This window comes from Lutra lutra, chromosome 16 (assembly GCF_902655055.1).
Source record: "Lutra lutra chromosome 16, mLutLut1.2, whole genome shotgun sequence".
Classification (NCBI taxonomy): domain Eukaryota; kingdom Metazoa; phylum Chordata; class Mammalia; order Carnivora; family Mustelidae; genus Lutra; species Lutra lutra.
This window is the reverse complement of record NC_062293.1, coordinates 48,580,086-48,602,686: the sequence shown is the minus strand read 5'-3', so window position 1 is coordinate 48,602,686 and position 22,601 is coordinate 48,580,086. Positions and strand designations below refer to the sequence as shown.

Below are 22,601 nucleotides of genomic sequence, written 5' to 3'. Positions count from 1 at the left end.
ACCAACCTCCTCCACCAACAGTGATGGGACGACCAGACACCCACCAACAGAAGCGGGAAGCTCAATCCTTACCTGCCTGTCATACAAACACGGACTCAGAATGGGTTAGCAACTACAATAAATCGCTACAAGTAAAAACTTTTAGAAGAAAACCCAATGGGGTCAAGTCTTCATGATCTGATTTGGCAATGGACTCAGATGTGACACCAAAAACATGAGCAACTAAAGAAAAAAAAAAATTGGGCTTCATCAAAAGTGGACTTTGTGCCTCAAAGGACTTTTTTTTTTAATTTTTTTTAATTTTTTTTTTTAAGATTTTATTTATTTATTTGACAGAGAGAGATCACAAGCAGGCAGAGAGGCAGGTAGAGAGAGAGGAGGAAGCAGGCTCCCTGCTGAGCAGAGAGCCCGATGCGGGGCTCGATCCCAGGACCCTGAGATCATGATCTGAGCCGAAGGCAGCGGCTTAACCCACTGAGCCACCCAGGCGCCCCTCAAAGGACATTATTAATAAAGTGAAAAAACACCCCACAGAATGGGAGGAAATATCTGCAAAGCATGTATCTGCTAAGAGTTCAGTATCCAGGAGAGAGAGAGAGATAGCTATCTCCAAGAGGTGTGTGTGAGGGTGTGTGAAGAGACAGATTTCCAAAATAAAAATATATATACATATATATTTACCTCAAAGTACAACAACAAAACCCAACCCAATTAAAAACATGACCAGATGACTTGAATAGATATTTCTCCAAAGAAGGTATGCAAAGGACCAAGAAGCACATGAAAAAAACATTTAACATCCCTGGTCATTGAGAAAATGCCTATCAGAGCTACAGTAAGATACTACTTCACAACCATCATAATGGCCAGAGTTACTATAAAAAAAAAGAAAGCAAGTGTTGGCCAGCATGTGGAGAAACTGGAACCTTCATACAAGGCTGGTGGGAACAGAAAACCGTGCAGCCACTGTGGGAAAGTCTGGCGGCCTCACAAACACTCAGCAGACTTACCACATGACCCTGCTGTTTCACTCCTAGGAACAGACCTAAAAGAAGTGAAAACGTCTGTCCACACAGAAACTTGTACATGAGCATTTGCGTGGCATTACTCGGAAGAGCCAAAAGGTGGGAACCACCTGAATGTCCATTAACGGACAAAAAGATGAACAGAATATGGAAGATCCACGTGATGAGTGATTACTCAAACACACACCAAAGAACGAGTTCCTGATGCCCACCGCAGCACAGACGCGACCCGAAAACCTGCTAAGGGAACAAAGCGAGACACAAAGGGTCATCTACTGTATCATTCCTTTTATAAAATACTCAGAATAGGCAAATCCAGAGAGACGAAAAGCAGACTGGCTATCTCTGGCGGCGGGGTTGGGGGAGAATTCATTCCTGGAGGCAGTGTGTTCTTCTGAGAAGATGGAAAGTGGAGACACGGCAGCTGCACAATGTGGTGGGTGAATGAATGCCACCGAGCCTCACACTTTAAATAGCTGGACTGTACACTGTGTGAATCCCACCTCAAAATAAAATGTAAAAGCAACACCTACAGGCAAGGTAGTTCCCTTTGAAAATTATTTTACTGTCAAGATCGGGGTACGCTGGCCTCCTTGGGAATGCCCGAAGCCACGGCCGACACAGGTATCACGCCTGCAGGCACCACGTGAGGGCCTTCTCCCTGCGTCACAGGGTGACTAGGGAATGGAGGGTGACACTACCCAGTGCTAAGTGGGCTGAAATCCCGCCCCCACCAGCACGTGCTCTTCCAGGGGCAACTACAGTAACTCTTCTAAGACACACGGAATGAGGCTAAAGGCATTACTTTTGTACCTTTGTGGCTCATGGTGGCAAAATCTAAGTACCGTGTGACTTGCCATAAAAAGAAACTAGAGAAACTGAGAAACTAGAAGGTATGAAATCCAACAGCTCCGAGTTGGTTGCCCACACTCCCGCAGCAGGCCCCACAGTCCACTGGAATTGTAGCAGCCGGCTAAGCACACGGACCAGTCCCGGTGGAAGGACACCAGCCTATTGGAGGGACTATCCCGAATGAGCAGAAGCTCTCTTGCCTGAAGTGTGTATCTATTACATCGAATTTAGGCAACTTTATAGGGCAGGATGGATAAAGAAGTAGAACCTTCCATCAGACTGCCGTCAGACCCTCCTCATCCCACACCTTACTCGTCCGTCCCTCCGCAAGACCTCTGACAATGACCTTACTGCTACTAACACTGTTCTTAAGTGCATCACCCACAATATTCGGAGAAGACTCCGTTTAGGCCTCTTTCGCTACTCCAACTAAAAACCAGACGCCTGCTGAGAATTTTCCCAATAATCCATTTCCAGTCCCAACACTGTACTACTGAGTGTCCCCTGGGAGGGGAAGAACCTGACCACAAGGAAATCAGGGTTCCTCAGGCCTCACAGCACTGCTCCATTATCCTGCCCTTGGACATCCGACAAAATACTCTGTATAAAATGACGCCCAAAATGTTGACAGCCTAGAAGCTGCTCAGGAGATGATGGGCAGGAGCGGCAGTGAGATGCCCAGAGTGGAGGGTGGGCAGGTGCTCCCACAAGTTGGAAAGACAGAGACCAGAGGACGAGGTGGGAGTCGGGCTGCCCCAGGTCACTTCCTCACTTCAGCTTCCCTCTCCTGTGCCCTCCTCTCTACCCCGACAGAAAACTAATTTCTACCTTGGTTAAACACACAGACACAGAATCTTCAATAAATTCATGGACTTAATACAGCAAAGAACTGGACCTTTCTCCCCTTTCAAGGTTTTGTTTCTGAAAGCAAACTTTCTAAAACTTATTCATCCTGGAAAAGTAGAGGCAGGGTTTATCAATCAGGACAACGAAATGAATAAATTTCTAAAGTGACTTTTATAGATGACTCCGGGTAACAGTAAGATTCTTCAGATAGCTTTTCTAAGTGCAAATGTATATGCAATCTTCCACAACCCTTTACCCACACGAAATCACATCCCAGGCATGACAGCAGCGTGGCCCGAGCAGGTCTGGTGCGAGAATCAGACACGGCAGAAATAGTCTTCATCTGTATTGTAAAAGCACGCATGTACATTAAGTGAATACTAGACAACTTTAACACCTCCACACTGTCCTGAGGAGGGTCTTTTCCATCGGGTTAGCCAGTGTAAGAGATCACCGGCGACCTCATTCCTCTGTGGGACGTAATTCATGAGAGCACTACTGGCCCCATTAGCTCTCTTTCCAAAAAGGCCAATCAGCTCATCATCATAACTCGAGCCCCTCGTTCCAAGCAGCAAGCAGCCTTCTCACCGGCGCTTTCTATGAGTTCTCGTGACAAGTGGGGCTGTCCCGGAGGGAGGACTCCGTTAGTACATTCCATTTGTACTATTTAAAAAGGCCGGAAAAGAGCTTTAACTGGAGTTGCTGAGCCCCCATGAAGTTTCTCTGGCCTGGACCTAACCTCACCATCACCTAAAACATGATTCTGAAGCAGAGAAACATTTAAGGAGCACGGAAATAAAGCCAAGGACAAAACTTTGCTTTATGTAACTTCCAGAATGTGGGACAGTTGGAACTTCTAAGTATAAGAAACATTAAGTTTATCTCGACACCACCCTACTGTTAGCCTTTCCATGGCTCTGGGTTATCAAGAACAGTGAGAATCCATCACAGAAAGCAGTAAAAGCCACTAGGCTGGGTCGTTGTCCATGCCGACATCAATAACCCAACACTGCATCCAAGATCTTTCTTTGCAAATTTTCAGCTCATCAAGTATCTAACCATGCTTTTCAGAGGGAAAGATGGCTCTGAGGCTGCGTTAAAAAGAAAGATCCGGAACAGTGAGCCTTTGTAGTTTATCATTTCAAGTTACACAGAATATGAACTTCAACTCCGATGCCTGAAAGCAAGCTAGTAGGTCCATTGGCCCTGGGAGTCCCACGTGTTTCAGCGGCCCCGACTTTCAGCGGAACTTCACAGCAGCCCCTGGGAAGAGGGCTGCTGCGAGCCCCAGGGCAGGGATCAGAAGGGCCAGTAGGGGATGCTGCACCAGGGACATGCGTAGGGGGAGGGGGGCTCACCCAGGTTGTGCCGCTTGGACTTGGCATGTTCATGGATGTGTTTCTTTGTGAAGCAGCCGAAGAAGACACAGTGTAGGCAGGAGTGAAGCCGGTTCAGGTGGACGCCGCAGACATGACAGACGCACGACTTCGCCTGAAATTGAGAGCAGAGAGTTAGAAACCAGGTGCCCTCGGAGAGAAAGTGGCCAAGCAAAGTGATGGGTAACGGACATGGTGACGGGAGGAAGCGAAATCACGGTATCAGAAATCACGGTATCATCAGCCTCACTCAACAAGAGGTCACCTTGCTAATCCTTTCAACGGCTCCGAAGGGTACTCCAGCTCATTTAGCTCAAAACTATCAGCTCCACGTAAGAAAGCTCAGCCGACAGCCTCAACTACCAAACCGAGCAGGCTGCTCAGAGGTTTGCCACATGAAGCTTTAGGAGTCTCCGCCTGAGCCCCGACGGGGAGCCACCAACACTCTCGGCTCCTGTCCCCGTTTCAGACCAGCAACCCGCAGCCTTGCCAACCCCTGCTGTGGACATCACTGTACGTTTGCTATTCCAGCTCCCACCACCAAAGCCAATTCAGCAGCCATCCATCAACCAGTAGAGAGGATGTGAGTCAAAGTGATACAGAATAACAAGAAAAAGAAACTTTGTTGCCAAGAGTTAGACCGCAGAAACCTGAATTTGTAATCTCAGCCAATGTGACCAGTGATAATTCTTACACACCCAAACCACCCCAAAACACCACTGTTTCCAGCACAATATGACCTCGACACTGTAGTAGTAACTCTAAACTCCCTGCAGGCATCAAAGTGAATTTCCGGCCTCTGAGAGGACACCCTGGTGTCGGATTTTCCTCTGTGATGGGGGGGCATGGAGCTGGGCCAGGAGGAAATAAACTGGGTACCGGGAAGGGGAAGGTAAAGACAGAGCACGCTGTGGACACACACTCCACACTACCCGCTGAAGGCACCAGACACCGGGCCGCGGGGCTGAAAGCGGCCACATCTGAAAGATGCCACACCCCAGTCAAGGCTCACCACCGCCCGCTGGGGATGGTTCTGGGCTCTTCTGGAAGTTACTAGTGTATATGTTTGACCACTGAGCCTGTGTGTGTGTGTGTGTGTGTGTGTGTTTGTGATACACACAGTTAGAATGTGCACAAGGACGTGCCTAAACCCCAAGCGGCCCCTCAGCCTGGAGGCAGCCCCAAGCTTCCCACTGCACACACAAGATCAAGTCAGGTGCCAAGCCCTGCAGTGACAGGCTGTGCAATCACCTCGAATGGGTGGCACAGAGGGAGGAGAGGCTCTGGGGACCAGGCTCAAATCATATTTACCTAAAACATGAATCACTGTTTTCACCTAGCTGGTAACTGCCTGCAGGGAAGCCCCGAGCGGAAACCGGGGGAAGCAGAGCAAGTGCACATCAGCTGGGCAGGGATGGCGCCTCAACCAGCACAGAGCCCTGTGGCCAAAGACCAAAGTCAGAAGACAAACTAGACGAGCTCCTCTCCCTGGCCCGTCCCCACCTCGTGCACTCTCTCAAATAAATAAATCCTCAAGACAAAAACAAAAAAATAAATGAATAAAATGCCGTATTAGTAGAAATAGTAGTTATATCATCTATTGATTCTTCTAATGATAAATCAAAGAAATTAGATAACCATAATTGTTTTTAGGAATATAGGGGACATTTTTAAATTACACATATAGCTATAGTTGATGTAAGCAAGTGATACTTCCAGGCATCATGGAAAAATTTCCCTTTAGCTATAAATACTGTAAGTGAGAGATTCCTGGAGATTTAGTTATAACCATGAGTGAGAATCCATTTACTATTCACTACAATTACAGACACAAAAGAATGATTAAAAGGAAAGATTAAGAGGTGTCTTTTATTTTTATCACTCAGGATATTTTTTAAGTTATTTTTAAAGATTTTATTTATTTATATTCCAGAGAGAAAGAGCATGCACAAGCAGGGGGAGCAGCAGGCAGAGGGAGAGGCAGGCTCCCTGCGGAGCAAATACCCCCATGTGGACTCTGGTCCCAGGATGCTAGGATCATGACCCAAGCCAAAGGCAGACACTAACCAACTAAGCCACCTGGGCATCCCATCACTCAGGATATTTTAAAAAATTGATATTTAAAATTCCTCCATGGGACACCTGGGTGGCTCAGTGGGATAAGTCTCTGCCTTGGGTTCAGGTCATGGTCTCAGGGTCCTGGGATCAAGCCCCACGACTGGCTCTCTGCTCAGCGGGGAGCCGGTTTCTCCCTCTCTCTCTGCCTGCCTATCTGCCTACTTGTGATCTCTCTCTCTGTCAAATAAATAAATAAAAAATCTTAAAAAAAAATTCCTCCATGTACTTAAAACAGTAAATCCAATTCTATTTATATAACAAAAAAAATTCCAGAGTACCATTACCTTGAAAATATAAGCTTATTGGATAATTACATAACTGACACAATTTTTCCTTAAAACACAAAAAAACTTTAAAAAAATTTATTTAGAGAGAGAGAGAGAGGGGTAGGGTCAGAGGGAGAGAGTCCTCAAGCAGACTCAAGCTCATGCTCCTGAGCACGGAGCCCGACTTGGTCCTCCATCTCACGATGAGAACTGAAATCAAGATCTGGATATTCAGCCAAGAGAGCCAGCCAGGCGCCCCAAAACCTGGATCAAGTTTTTTAAAAAGATAAAAGGTAAGCCCTGAACTTTCAATATAAAAATATATCAACTGTTCTTGTGCAGAATTTCATGGAAGAGAAATCTGCCTGAGGAAAAAGATCCTCCAGAAGTCAGCTGCACAAACACTACAGCAACTATAAGGAAGCAGAGAGCTCCAATGGAAAACACAGAAACCGATCATGTCCTGAAGCCACCGGGTCAGGGGAAGAAAGCCTCAAATATAAATAAATGCACACACATACTCACACTTCAGCTAGGTATTTTTCATTTAAATAAAGCCCATGGTCGGGGCACCTGGGTGGCTCAGTCGGTTAAGCATCTGATTCTAGATTTTGAGTCAGGTCGTGATCTCTCGTGAGAGATCCCCGTCTTGGGCTCTGCACTGGGTGTGGAATCTGCCTGGGATTCTCTCTCTCCCTCTCCCCCTGCATGCGTGTACATGTGCACACACTCTCTCTCAAATAAATAAATAAATAAAATAATTTTAAAATAAATAAATAAAGCCCATGCTCGATACTCATGTTAAGGCACACATTAGATTTTACTAACTGGAGCTCCCCTGTCACGTTCACCGTGGATATAGGTCATGAATCTATTACCCATAAACACCAATGACCTGCCACACACCCTAGCCACGAACAATTAATTAATTCATGCTTCCTATACAAGAATGAACATAAATGGATACCTCTTATAAGCCACTGAGTCCAACACCAAGAGAGACACGTGAGGAACAATGGGAGCCTGCTTAAGGGATTCCCACTAGACAATTTTGGTACAATTTGAGCATAAAAATGAGTAACAACAAGAACAGATTATATACTAAATAAAAAAGAATTCTCAAGTCCATTCTGATACAAATACTACACACACACACACACACACACACACAGTCTTAATGGTCTTCTTCCCCGGAGAATTCCATCTAATCAATGTAGTAGGAAAGACAAAAATACACACGCAAAATCTTCATTTTCTAATCAACGCCGTAATAATGGATTCAGGCAATGATCACCAGATGCTAAAACCACAGAGAGAAAAGTACTGTCATTCACAATAGCTAAAAGGGAGAAGAAAAAGCCCAAATTTCAATCAATGAATGAACGAATATGCAAATATAGTACATCCACATATTGGAGTATTACTCAGCCATAAAAAAGGAATGAAACTGCAACAACACAGATGAACCTTGAGAACATAAAGCTAGTGAAAGCAGCTGACACTGAAAGTCATGTAGTGTGATTCCATTCACATGAAATACGAAGAATATTAGTTCTTTGTAGAGACAGAACAGAAATCAGAGGCTGCCACCAAGGACTGAAGATGGAACGGGGAGGAGATAAAAGTTACCTGGGGGCACCTGGCTGGCTCAATAGGAGGACCATGCCACTCTTGATCTCAGGGTTGAATTTGAGCCCCATGCTGGGTGCAGAGATCAGTTAAAAATAAAATCTTAAAAAAAAAAAGTGATCTGAAACTTGGCAGATGGGTGATGATCGTACAACATCATGAACACAGTGACTTGTTCGTTTTATTTATTTTTGAATTGTTCATTTCAAAGTTAATTTTTATGTGAATTTCACCTCAATAAAAAAATACATTAAATTTCTTATATGCACATGTACATGTGTGTACGTGTCTACATATGTCCGGGTGTCTGTACAATGGAGCAGAGGATATTTAGTTTCAAAGTATCACCCCAGAGACTACTTTTGTTGATTAAAAGAGAAAAGATTACCTTTAGAACAGAGAACTCCGGCCAACAAGCACCACCTCATCCAAACCTTAACATCCCCCAAAGAAACCGACATACATGAGAGAAGTGCATATACCGAGGACACCAGAAGACACACAAAGGAATATCATAACTGTAATACCCAAACCTGAAAAGAAAAATACTTGGCAGAAGCAAAAAGAATAAACTGTGGTACAGACAGTGAGGGGAATGACCAGAGCACTGAAGGAACTCACAGTAGGACGAATCCCAGAAGCAAACACAGAGGAAGCCCGCCACTGAGAAGCACGCACTGCAGGTTTCGGTCATATGAAGTACTGAGGCAGGCAAAGGTCACCGGCTGGTTATGGAAGGGCGGATGGGGGCAGCGGCAGGAAAGGGCTTGCAGGGGACATCATGTGGAGTGCTGGGTGCAGTCCACAAGGACAGGAGTGTGTTCACTTTAGAAAAACTCACCAGGAGTGTGCCTTAACAGGAGGGATAAAAAGCCATAACACAAAATAGTAAACACACCGATAACATATGCAGTTTGCGGTCATACTGAGAGACATAAACCAAATGCTGTGCAATTTAAAAGGAGAACCGCCACACCTGATTGAGGATGAGGAGAGAACTCTGAGAAGTCTGTACACAATTTCTGCTCAAATTCCACGGAATTCTGTAAGATAAATGTTTCTTACAAGGGGTATGACTTCAGTTCAGCTGGAGAAGAGAACTAACTCCAAGTGGGAAGACCTGCTCTTCCGAAGAACAAGAAGTAAAGTGTGTAAGGACGGACCTCACTTCCTCCTCTGGGTGACCAGGTTCAACACCTCTAAAGAACACCAAGGAAGCTCTTCTGGAGGCGGCTGAGCGCTTGCCACTGAAGGGCTGTTACTGAGCTGACAGATGCAACAGCTGTGAAACCAATTCTCCAACAGTCATCAAGCAGCCCGCCAACCAACCAGACACTAACCACGGAGAGCTGGAAACTCTCTGACGCCGACTTTTGTCATTTGTATCAGCACGGTCCATTACAGGTCGAACTCACGCAGGCAACCAGGAAACTGGGTTTTTTATTCTACTGCAAAGTCATTACAAACAACACACGTGGCTAGTGCCTGGAGTTCGGGACAGCACAGCTCCAGATCCTACAACAAGCCATCACTGACTCCCACGAGGAGTTCGTAAGATCTGTGTCCTGAGTTCATTGACCCCGAATGTGGAGCACAGAACCCAGAGCGGCTGGACATAACCCTGGACGCCCCGAGAAGCAGCAGATGCGGTACCCACGTTTGCAGGTCTGACACCAAATCTCAGAACGATAAAATAAAGGCAAGTGCTTAGTCCTGCCAAGTATGAGTGAAAATAATTAGGTAGATGTCCATTATTTCCTCACAGCCAGCTCCCAATTAATTCTTTAAAGATCTTGCATTCAGCTGTGGCCCACTCAACATCGGTTCAAGGGCACAGGAGGGGCTCACTTCCAGCTTCCACCACCTCGGTGTGAGATACAGCAAGTTACAGGATTCTCCCCACCTCCATGCGGTGACTTTTCTACCTCACACAGGCTACCACCATGGTTGAATGATCTGATGCTTTTTAGTGTACTGAGGACAGTGCCTGTATGTGTTTGGGATTAGCAATGGGCTCACGGTGGCTCCCCAAAAGGTGTGTCCCCGTCTTAATCTCCAGAACCTGAGAATGTTACCTTAGGTGGGAAATTCTGCATATGTAATTAAGTTAAGGGTGCTGAGATGAGATTACACTTGATTAGGGTGGTGGGCCCTAAATGCCAGCCTGAGTGTCCTTGGGAAGGTCACAAAGACCTTGGGCAAAGGAATGAAGGCCAGGTGAAGGAGGCAGACACTGGAAGGTGGGGGGCTGGAGCTGGCACAGGCCAGAATTGTTCCTCCCTTTGAGCCTCTGGACGGCGTGGTCCTGCCAACGCCAGGGGCTTTTGTGGGCTTTTGGCCTCCAGTACTTGTTCTAACCCCCCCCAGTTTGTGGTCACCTGTTAAAGCAGCTGTAGGAAAGAATACAGAGTTCTTGTTAGCTAGTAGGACTCTAATCCACTCCTACTGACACTGAAAAGTTTAGGACACCTGTGCACCACACACTACTGGTCTGAATGGGCCAGGGAGAGGCACAGGGGTGCCAGGGTTCCTCCCTCAGCTCATCCTGTTGCGGAGGCAGCACTGGCCACTGTCCTGGATCGGGAGAGGCAGCAGAATTCTGGAGGCTGGCGGAGGTTCGGGGAAACTCTATCTGGAGTCTACTGCTCCTGGAGTTCTTACAAGTATTTCTGTATTAATTCCCTTTCTCCCATATATTAATTCAAGTAGATTCAGTAGCCTGCAAGGAAATCCTGAAACACAGCTAGGATTTTACTGACAGGAAAAGCAGACAGGGGTCAATAATTGATAGTTCTGTTTGCATCCACATGGATAAAGCTAGAGAGGATTATGCTAAATGAAATAAGTCAATCAAAAAAAGACAAATACCCTATGATTTCACTCCTGTGTGGAATTTAAGAAACAAAACAAATGAACAAGTCAGGGGGAGAGGCAGACCAAGAAACAGACAAGTACAGAGAATGAACCAGGGGTTACCAGAGGGACAGGGGTGGGGGGATGGGGATTAAGGGGGCACTTGTGATAAACATGGGAGTTGTATGGAAGGACTGCCTCACTGTATTATAGATCTGAAATTAGTATTATGGTATATGTTAACTGGATTTTAAATAAAAACTTAAAGAATGGGGTGCCTGAGTGGCTCAGTGGGTTAAGCCTCTGTCTTCCACTTGGGTCATGATCCCAAGGTCCTGGGATCCAGCCCCACATAGGGCTCCCTGCTTGACGGAGAGCCCGCTTCTCCCTCTCTCTCTGCCTGCTGGTCTGCCTACTTGTACTCTCTCTTCCTGTCAAACAAATAAAATCTTAAAAAAAAAAAAAAAAGAAAGAAAAGAAAAGAAAACAGTTCTGAGCTTACATAGTGTAAGAAATGCAGAGAAAGTCCATTCATTCAGCCCTAATACTATTTCCCTGGATACCCTAATCTCTATGATCTTCCTTCTCATACCCTCCTCCCCACCCCAAGAAGGATGGGGCGGGGGCAGACAGGGCCTATGAAATGGGGGATGACTCAGTTGTACTGTGAATTTTGAGCTCAGCTTAAAGAAAGAAAGCGACAACCACAACACAGCACCTTGCGAGCTAACGCACGACTTCCCACCACCACTAGTCTATTAACACCTGACAACTCTAAGGAGGTAAGTTTAATTGTTTCTTATTCTCTTCAATAACTTTTTCAAGGGCTCAAAATACTCTTCTACCATCACAGACTCTGGTATGAGCAAAGGGACAGGAATAAGTATTCCATTTTCCACGCAAACTGTGGCACTAAAAGGCAAATACTTAAATGAAACAATCTCCTCCAATGTCCCAACCTCAGAAAGCTACACTCGGGTCTCGGAATCTCTGCTCCAATAGATCTGTTTACTCCACTCCCTCTGGTACAAAAGGGAAAGTGAGTCAACTGGAAGGAAGAAATACACAGTTTGGTCTTCCTTCCAAGTTCCAAGAACAAAGGTCTTAAAACCCTTGGAATTTAAGTGACCTTATTGATAAATGTGTCTTTTGTTATTCAAACAAGTCCCTTTCAACACGGCTGAAGTTTATGTTAATGAGCTGATTTCTGAAAGGCTTCTGGAGAGCCTCTGGATGGGGTCAGGGTGCCAGGGAGCCGACCAGGCCATTAGAGACCTGGAACTCTCAGCCCCACTGTCGACCTCCACCAGTCGCCAATGATTTAATCGATCATGCCTCTGTAACAGTCTAATCAGCGTCTGCTTAATCGATCAGAACTATGTAATGAAGCCTTCGTAAAAATGCTACAGAACATGGTTCAGAGGGCTTCTGGGTTGGTTAATGCATCCATGTGATGTGGGAAAGAAACAAAGGCAGAAGAAAAATTATTAAATTTCCTTACTACTTCACAGCCCACTGACAAAATCCTTGAAACAGTGACACTCCTCCAGGAACTCAGGTGCTTCAATGTTAATACTTTGCTAGGGGCAAAAGGCAATCTTAGGCTACCTGACCCCCAGGATCCTTTAAGTCTACTTTAACAAAAAAAATTCCTTTTGGGGGCACCTGGGTAGCTCAGTTGGTTAAGCAGCTGCCTTCAGCTCAGGTCATGATCTCAGGATCCAGGAATGGAGCCCCCCTGTTGTGCTCCCTGCTCAGCAAGGAGTCTGCTTCTCCCTTTCCCCCTCTGACCCTCCCCTCTGCTCATGTGTAAGTGCACACCCACTCTCCAAAAAAAATTCCTCGGGTGTCTGGATGGCTCAGTTGGGTGTCTGACTTTGGCTCAGGTCATGATCTTGGGATCAAGCCCTGTGTCACATGGTGTGTGGGGAGGGGTTGGGGTGGGGTGGGGTCCCTGCTTGGCAGGGAGTCTACTTCTCCCTCTCCCTCAGTCTCTCCTCCTGCTTGTGCTGTCTCTGTCTCTCTCAAATGAATAAATAAAATCTTTAAAAATAAATTAAATAATTTAAAAAATTCCTTTGGAAATTTCCTTTATCTCTACCCCCCAAAATATATATTGGCAATCATCCCTCAAGCATATGACCCACAGATTATTACATCTGCAGGATCTCCAGGCTAAGGTTTTATTAGACAGTAATAAATAATCTTTTCCCAACAACAGCTAGACCCCTCAAGGTGCTAGAAACCCTGCTTCCAAAATTCCTTAGGGACGTAACGCTGTCCCTAACCCCCACCCACCTTGAAAGTATATAATGGGCCACTCCTCATGACCCCAGTACAGCTCTTTCTGTCCTGTCCCTGTGCTTTAATAAAATCACCTTTCTGCCCCCAAAGACAATTCAAGAATTCTTTCTTGGCCACTGGCTTCAAACCCTCTCATCTTTCCTACTCATATGCACTGGGAGTGTGGTGCATCCCGACTCCACTGGAACAAAGCTGCCATGCCCAGGGTCCTCCCAGACCCTTTCCTATGTACCTCTTCATCTGGCTGTTCGTCTTACACTTTATAGTATCTTTTACAGTAAATTGGTAAGCAAAAGTAAATGTTTCCCTGAGTTTTGTGAACTTTTTTTTTTTTTTTAACACTTTGGGAGAGTGAGCAAGTGAGAATGAGCAGGGAGAAGGCAGGGGCAGAGCGAGAGGGAGAAGCCGACTCTTACTGAGGAGGGAGCCTGATACGGGACTCGATCCCAGGACCCTGAGATCATGACCCCAGCCGAAGGCAGACACTCAAACAACTGAGCCACCCAGGTGCCCCAGTTCTGTGAACCATTTTAACAAACTCCCAAATCCAAGGAAGGCATCCTAATCAGCTGCAAGCACAGGTGCCAGTCTGGACTTGGTACTGGTGTGTGAAGCAGGAGCAGTGCTCTGGATCGGAACCGTTAACCTGTATAATCTTACATGCCTCCAGGAAGTGTCCGAGTTGAGTCTAATTTGTACAACATACAGTTGCTGTCTGAGAGATTAGAGAATTACTTGGTGATATTGTAAAACATTCCAGAATAAATCAGTGGGAGCACAAACTGCAGACTCAAAGTAACCTAATTTCAAGGCCCAAATTTGTTCCCGATCAGTACCCTTACACAGGTTAGGAGACTCACCTGCCACACCGACTTAAAACATATATCGTGAGTACCAACATCAAGTGAAATTATGTATGAAAAATGCTTTACAGAATACAAAATTCTTTGTAAATATAAAGCACTATTATCATAAGTGAGAAATCAGAGACACTCAAGAGAGACTGGGGGGACCTGGGTGAGTCACACTTTTGGGGAGAAGCAAGGGCAAAATCCCCACGGTACTGACCAGCTTGGGCTAGTTTTTCTTTCCCTTGGGCTATTCTCAATTCAAATTCCACATCGCCTCCCAACTCTCAGTGTAACTGTGTATAGGGAGTAATCAGATTATCCAAAACCCTAATTTTAACCTTTTTCCACTTTATTCCCCAAAGTCTTTTACCAGAGCTGCTGATAAGTAGTAATAAAAGCTACTGATTCTGGCTCAATTTCAGTCTCCGCTGCAGGAATCTGTCAACATAAGGTGAGCAGCAAGAAACAAACCTCAGATATCTGCTTAAGGTAGGTCATTCCAGTACCTGAAAACTGAGTTTAACTTAATCTTCTTAACTTTAACAGCACAAAGGGAAACCGTAATATATGCAAATCTGTAAGTAACCAGTTAGCCGGTCAGAAGATGCCAGAATGCAAAGCAGGCCATGACCAAAAAATCTGACTGTATGACAAATAAATGTATGTGATAATGCCCATGTATGTAGAGTGTATGAGACAACATGCCTAAGTAACATGGAAATGAGCGTAGGGTGTAAAATGAAAGGCAAAAGGAGCCACATGTAAGCCAGGTGATAACACTGCTCCCCAAGGAGGGGAAGAGCAACAATTCTGAAACCGCTGCTGGGAGGGGAAATTTTTTCCTCTACCCTCCAAGATTCTTCCAAGGGGCCTAAGATTTAAATCAATGTGAGACAGACTAACAAAAGCAAAAAAAAAAAAAAAAAAAAATTATGTGCACACGGAGACCAATACTGACATTAAGACCCAAAGAAATGACAAGCGTTGGTGGTACAGTGGTGAGGATAGCTGCCTTCCAAAGAAATGACAAAAGCTGGCAGAGAGACAATAAAATCTGAGTGGAACTGACAGGACACTATGTTCAGAACCTGCAATTAATAAGGAATTAAACACAGATTTGGGGCTGGGCCTGAAACTGGTAAAAAGTAATAAAGGTTATACAGCTTTCTCGGTTCTAAAACCGCTATCTCTGCCAGAGTGTTCTTTCATGGGCCTTTTTTTTTTTTTTAAAGATTTTATTTATTTAGTTGACACAGAGAGAGAGAGAGAGATCACAAGTAGCCAGAGGCAGGCAGAGAAAGACCGGGAAGCAGGCTCCCTGCTGAGCACAAAGCCGGATTTTGGGGGGGGGGGGGGGGCTCGATCCCAGGACCCTGAGATCACGACCTGAGCTGAAGGCAGAGGTTTAACCCACTGAGCCACCCAGGCGCCCCTTTCATGGGCCTTTTTAAAGGAACTTTTCATTCGGAATAGACAATATGAGGAAGTGTCACATCAGGCAGCAGACTACCTTTGTCCCTATACCACTATACAAGTAAACTGAAATAAAACAGGTAAGTACATGGATGGCGGGCAGTTTCAGAGAAGCTACGGGTAAGCAAGAGGAGAAGGCTAGAATAATCCACATAGTACTGGATTAGAGTTGGAGACGTCACTATGAACTCAGGTCTAGTTTAATAAGGCTGGGGATGAACAACCACAGACATGTGTGTACACGAACCTATATACACACGTTTGTTTTTTAGTTCTGTCCCCTGAGGGCTGGGAATCCACATCACTGGTATCAACAGGTACAGCCATGGCCCAAATCATAAATTCTAACTCTAGTCTCCAATAAAAGAACTAGGGCCCCTTGGAGAAATGGCAGATTCTAACACCAGGGCAGAAAATATACAATATAAGCTTAGAAACTCACAGTACCAGAAAGTAAGGAAGTCCTCAAAAATAACCATAAACCAAACAAACACTGGTAAGGGTATGTCAGAGTGACAGAGAAGACAACTGGAAGAGCTCCCATCAGCTAAAGCTGGAACAGTCTGGGCAACAAAACAGAATACTGGATTATAACCCATGGTATGAAGTATCTGTAAATCTATGCCAACACAAAACACTGAGTAAATACTAAATGAGTGAGAAAGGACAGATATTTCTCACAGAAAAAGTCCAAATAATTTCTGTAGTTACCCTGACCTCAAGAGGTAGAGCATAATTGCTCACTCCTTAAGCGAGACCTGTGCAAGTGACTCTGCTCCCAAGAGGATACTATGGAAAGGAGGAGAAAAGAGTCACTTTACTGCTGAGCAGGATGAGAGCCACGTGGTCAAGCTTACCACCTATATTTGAAAGTCGTGTCGACCCCTTCACCCTTGACAGAGCTTGGTAAGGGCATAACACCTCTCTGGTCTTCCCAAAACCCATAACCACAGCTATGAACCATGAGGAAATCAGACAAGCCCAAACTAAGGGTCGTTCTATGAAATACCTGAGCGATAGGTATTTTAGAATAGCAACAGGTACTTAGAAGCCTCAAAGCCTCTAAAGTCATCGAAAACAAAGAAAGTGTAAGCAAATGTCACAATCCAGAGGAGCCAACGCAGACATGACTATGAAATGTAATGTGGAATCCTGAACGGGATTCTGAGAAAGAAAAAGGAGACCAGGGAAAAACTAATGGGATCTGAATGAAGTAGGACTTTCAGTTAATAACAATGTATCAAGCTTTGTCATTGGTAACAATAAGAGGTTAACAATCAGGGAAACTGGAGGGGGGGTTGGTCTGAATAAAATGGGTGCATTGTCATCAAAGATGGACATTGTTAATATTTTATTACAGTCTGCAAGATGTTACCATTGGGGGGAACTGTGTGAAGGGTACAGGGATCTCTATGAATTATTTTTTACAATAGCATGTCAATCTATGATTATCTCAAAAGAAATTTTTTTCCCCATTCTGGACTTTTACTTGGAATGACCTGTCCCCTGCTTAGTATGAATTGTATGATATCTTGCTGTAAGGATTTGAGAGATTCAAGGCATCAATAAATAAAGCGGAAGTTAATTCCTCAAGAGAACAGAGTTTGAAGGAAAAAGTGTACCTTAAAAAAAAAAAGACATACTGTGGTGCCTGGGTGGCTCAGTGGGTTAAGCCTCTGCCTTCAGCTCAGGTCATGATCTCAGGGTCCTGGGATCAAGTCCCACATGGGGCGCTCTGCTGGGCAGGGAGCCTGCTTCCCCTCTCTCTCTGCCTACTTGTGATCTCTCTCTCTGTCAAATAAATTTTTAAAAATCTTAAAAAAAAAAAGACACACCCCAAAAATGAACTGAACTGAAAGAAAGAAAGAAAGAAAACAAAAAACCCAGAGTGGGCTCAGCCATTCTCAACGTCATGGTTAGGTGCCAGGCTGAGTCAATGAGGACTAATCAACCTGTCTCAAAGGTGAAGCCAGCAACACACGAACATCTAACGGTTCTCAGTTCACGATCTCCCAGTGTGTCCTGTAAGGCACCAATGGCAGAACTGTTTTCCCCCAAGTATGATTTCTACTAAAAAGTTCAAACGAATCGAAGAGATTTATTCAGATCTGAAGGTATAGATCTTGGGACTCCAGAACTAAAACAGCACTTTAAAAAGACATGACCAGTGCACATCCTGGACTAGTATATCTTTTTCTGAAACACATGACAAAGTACCACTGACTGACTCAATAGAAGTAAGACCATTTTCCAGCTGCAATGACTTCTGTTTCCACAGGACAACCAAACACCTGAGCCACACTTGTACAACCTGACTTTTAAGAGCTCCTCTCGTCGAGGCAAGCGTCCACTGGCTAGTGATCTGTGTTTGTTGCTTGGTAAAGATTCATAATGAAAGGGCATTACACTTGTACTCTCTGAAACTATACTACCTTAAATTTTTATGTTTCAGGCACCCGGGGGGCTCAGTGGGTTAAGCAACTGCCTTCAGCTCAGGTCATGAACCTAGAGTCCCAGGATTGAGGCCCACTTCAGGCTCCCTGCTCAGTGGGGAGTCCGCTTCTCCCTCTGACTTTCCCCCCTCTAATGCTCTCTCTCACTTTCAAATAAATAAATAAATAAATACATATTTAAAACAAATAAGCTTTTATCTTTCATACTTAGTTTTTGTACTTGTCTCCTTTTGGCCACCTCCCTCTCCATGTTTTTCCACACAAAAAAGTGCTTTTTAAAGGCATCTCAGGTTTAATGTTAAGTAGACAAATCACATTTTGATCCCTTGGCAACAAAAACATATGTAAAAATGACTTGCTGAAGATTATTCCTTCTTTAAACTGATTACCAGGCTAAAGTTTTACAAATTCTTAGTAAATCCTCCAAACCGAAAGCTTGAAAGAAAGGGGAAAATACACAGTACTGTTTGCATCCAATGGAATATTAAGGGCACAGCTCAACAGATCCGTATGCACGGGCAGTAAGTGAAAGACGGAAACAAGATACACAGCATATATGTTTACATAAATAGAAACACGTAACTTTGCTTTATACACAGATTTATAATTTTTTAAAAGATTTATTTATTTACTTCACAGAGAGAGAGGGAGAGACACCACAAGTAGGCAGAGTAGTAGGCAGAGGGAGAGGGAGAAGCAGCTCCCCACTGAGCAGGTAGCCTAATGCAGGGCTCTGTTCCACATGGTGGGATCCTGACCTGAGGCCAAGGCAGATGCTTAACCAACTGAGCCACCCTGGTGAACCTGTAATTTTTAAAGAAATCTCTGAAGACCCAGGCAGCAAACATATCTTAACAGTAGTTGTGTGGGGTCAGAAAAGAATCACTGTATACATTCTATGTGCCTATAGGGTGTTTTACTTTACACATGAAGAATATATTCATATTGGGAGGTCTGGGGGGCTCAGTCAGTTGAGTGGCTGCCTTCAGCTCATGGGATGGACTCCCACATCACACTCCCTGCTCGACAGAGAGCCTGCTTCTTCCTCTGCCTGCCACTCTGCCTGCTTGTGTGCTCTCGCTCTCTGACAAAATCTTTAAGAAAGAAGTTCATATTGTCACCTCTGCAATTTAAAAAAAAAATACACAGATTCATTCATGCATTTTACTCTTCCTCAGTAAGACTGACTGACAAGCATCTAGACTTATTTACACATTCCTGTATGTGTTCAGGCTCTAATTACCCTACATGTAAGAATTAGCACTGGGCATCTACAAATAGTCTAAATTTTAAGGCAGATATTTATTTTCTGGCTGTGTGACACCTCCTATTTAATTGCCTTTTGACAATTATCATTTCCATTCCTCAAGAGAGAAGCCCAGGGCTCCAGAGCGGACTCTGGGATGAAGAGAGAATGAGAGTTTCAAACAAACAGGGAATCATTCCACTTTCTTCCAAAGGGTATCCAATTCCACATTTAAACTGTGGTGCAAAGACCACAAAGGTCAAACAACAAAATGTTAGAGTAAGAAAGGTATGACTACGGGATCTTAGAGCCCTCCGGCCTCTCACTTATTATTTCCCAGGTAAGTTTCCTTCTCTCTAGCTCCTTTCTCAAACAAAGTATTTCCCTAAGAATTTCTAACCAAAAGATTGTTTTAGGCCCCAAATTTTGTGCCTCACATAGAAACCTTCAAAGGCAGTTTAATGTCCTCCAGATTACTGACCAAATTAAACCAAAATCCGCAATGATCCAAAATTACAGGAGGCTTGACAATTCTTCTTCATTTGTGTCAAAGTTTATCTGGTAAAAGTACTTACTACAGCTACAAAGAGGACTGTGTTTTTGTTTTTTGTTTTTTGTTTTTTTTTAAGATTTTCTTTATTTGTCTCAGAGAGAGAGAGAGCAAGAGCGCACACAAAAGCAGGGGGAGGGGCAGGCAGAGGGAGAAGCAGGCTCCCCGCTGAGCAAGGAGCCCCATGTGGAACAGGATCCCAGAACATGGGATCATGGCCTGAGCCAAAGGCAGACACTTAACTGACTGAGTCACCCAGGTGTTCCAAGAGGGTTGTACTTTGAGGACAAACTGCTGCAAAATTTCAGAGTCACAGAAACCGTTAAAAAAAAAAGAGAGGAATGATTATTTAAAATATTTCCTGTCCTCTCTGGGACTGGAAGAGATTATGCTGAGTGAAATAAGTCAAGCAGAGAGAGTCAATTATCATATGGTTTCACTTATTTGTGGAGCACAACAAATAGCATGGAGGACAAGGGGAGATGGAGAGGAGAAGGGAGTTGAGGGAAATTGGAAGGGGAGGTGAACCATGAGAGACTATGGACTCTGAAAAACGATCTGAGAATTTTGAAGGGGTGGGGGGTGGGAGGTTGGGGGCACCAGGTGGTGGGTATTGTAGAGGGCACGGATTGCATGGAGCACTGGGTGTGGTGCAAAAATAATGAATACTGCTATGCTGAAAAAAATAAAAAAATTAAAAAAAAAATATTTCCTGTCCTCTCAAGTATCTCTATGTTCACAATACAATGTAGACCTTGTTATGTCATAATAACGGATAGCACTGTAAAACCTTGATGTTTTCATTGTCAGTTTCTTTTTCACACACAAACCCTAAAATGATAAGGTATTTGCTATATTCAACACATGCAATAAAAGCAGGGCCCACTGTGACAGCACGGAGTCCTAAATCATGGGAACACAGGAACATTTTTATATTCTGTAGTACCAAGTCTTACTGCAATTCAAGGCTAAACTGGACAGAAAGTTACCAAATCTGATCATGTTCTTCTTACTCTGTGCCTACCAAAAGAAGAAAAAGGTGGATACAAAAACCATAACCCATTTCTATTTAGAGAAAGCTCTCCTGTTATCCAAGGCTTCATTCCTATGGTCACACTGTCGCTGAGACTTCAACCTCAAAAGGCACCTTTGTTTATTTATGGAGATTACAACTCAAACTGAAATATTTTTATAGGAGACTTCATATTATTAAAACCAAAATATACTAAGCCTACAGATCTACTGAGACTCCTACACACCGTGAAAGGCGAATTGTTCATTGTTAAACATCAGGGTTAAACCGTTTGTCAAACCAGCTCTTCCTTGGCTGGGCCACTAGAGAGTGCTAGACATACAGTTACACAGGACCAAGTGAAAAAAAATTACACGCCCTCCCCCCCCCCAAAATCTGGAGCAGAGAAGACAAAGGGCATTAGGATTCCTGCCTGGTATACCACCAGAAGATTTTGCAACACTGACAGATGTGGAGTTTGAAGTAAGTATTTATCACCACCTCTTGTCTGTCAACAGCTCAAGTCCCTTCAAGTGAGTAACAGAGATGTGCTTCAACAGCTTCCAAACTGAGTAACTGAGATTAAAGGATTAATGCAAGACATTACAGCAAACAAAAGTGATTCCTTCCTTTAGGAACAAAGACAAGTTAATAATGACCTTTGACTCTTTCAGCTTTGTTAAAAATTTACAGGAGAAGGGGAGGGGAGAGATAAGAAAAACGCAGGGGATTCCTAAAGTTAGGAATCCAATGTGGTGAGGACTCTTACACACACCATATAAACCTAAACCAATACACTAAAGACATGGAGCAGTAACAAGATTATCGGCCGAAGACCACCGGCTTCAGCCACGGTGTTTTTTAAGGACCACTCAATTCCATTAGCAAGAATCTCCCTTTGATCTTAACAGAAATCATCTCTGATTTTAATTCATTCTAAGAGGTAATGCTTCCCAACACCATCATTAATAAAAAGAAAGAAAACTGGTTGCTCAATCCCTACAATCTCAGTGGATGTTAGTTTAAAAAAAAAATGTTAAAAAAGCTGCAAGGTAGAAAGAGCGTAACACACCTTTCAGCCTCACTGAACTGCAAAATCGCGCTACACTGTAACAAGATTCAGATAATACCATTACTTTCTGACTTCCACATCATTAATAAGCTTAATGGGACGTTTACCTGAAAATGGTAACACTAAATGTAATTTCCTCAACGTCTCACGGAGGTGATCAGTTTCTTAGTAAAGCCTCTTAACGGAGAAGGCACGCCACTGTCCAACCTTTCCATCAAACCGATCTTTTAAAAACCCACTCCTCCATGGGGCGCCTGGGTGGCTCAATGGGTTAAAAATCCACTCCTCCGTAGCTACAAGCAATTCTCCAAAAACACATCGTGCTGGTAACGAAATGGCTTTCCCAGATACAGGTGGCTCGACTTGCTCTCTTTCCAACCACTCAGCACTTCTCACCCCTCCACCTACGTCCGGATCTGAAATGGGGCGGGGCGATGCCATCTCGCTGCATTTGCTCCTGCAGACCCTGGAGCCCGTGGTGTGCTCTGCCCAAGCACCACACAGTTGTAGCTTCACCCTAACAACTCCCGGCCGAGACACACGGTTCCGTTTCCCTGACGCAGGTAAGCCTTCATTCACACTCCACATTAATGGGTGCTCAGTATGGTGGCAGGGGACGGACCCACAGCAAACCACCCAACATGCCCCGGAGTCTTTGTCCCTTTTCTCTGTCCC

General features: G+C 44.4%; 1 protein-coding gene across 1 annotated transcript in view; it reads right to left on the bottom strand.

Moving 5' to 3' along the window:
* Nucleotides 1-22,601, bottom strand: part of USP22 (ubiquitin specific peptidase 22) — a 41,271-nt gene that overhangs the window by 17,598 nt on the left and 1,072 nt on the right. Inside the window, exon 2 of the mRNA XM_047706926.1 lies at nt 4,082-4,214. Coding sequence (XP_047562882.1) covers nt 4,082-4,214 — 133 coding nt within the window. The remainder of the gene's footprint in view (nt 1-4,081; nt 4,215-22,601) is intronic.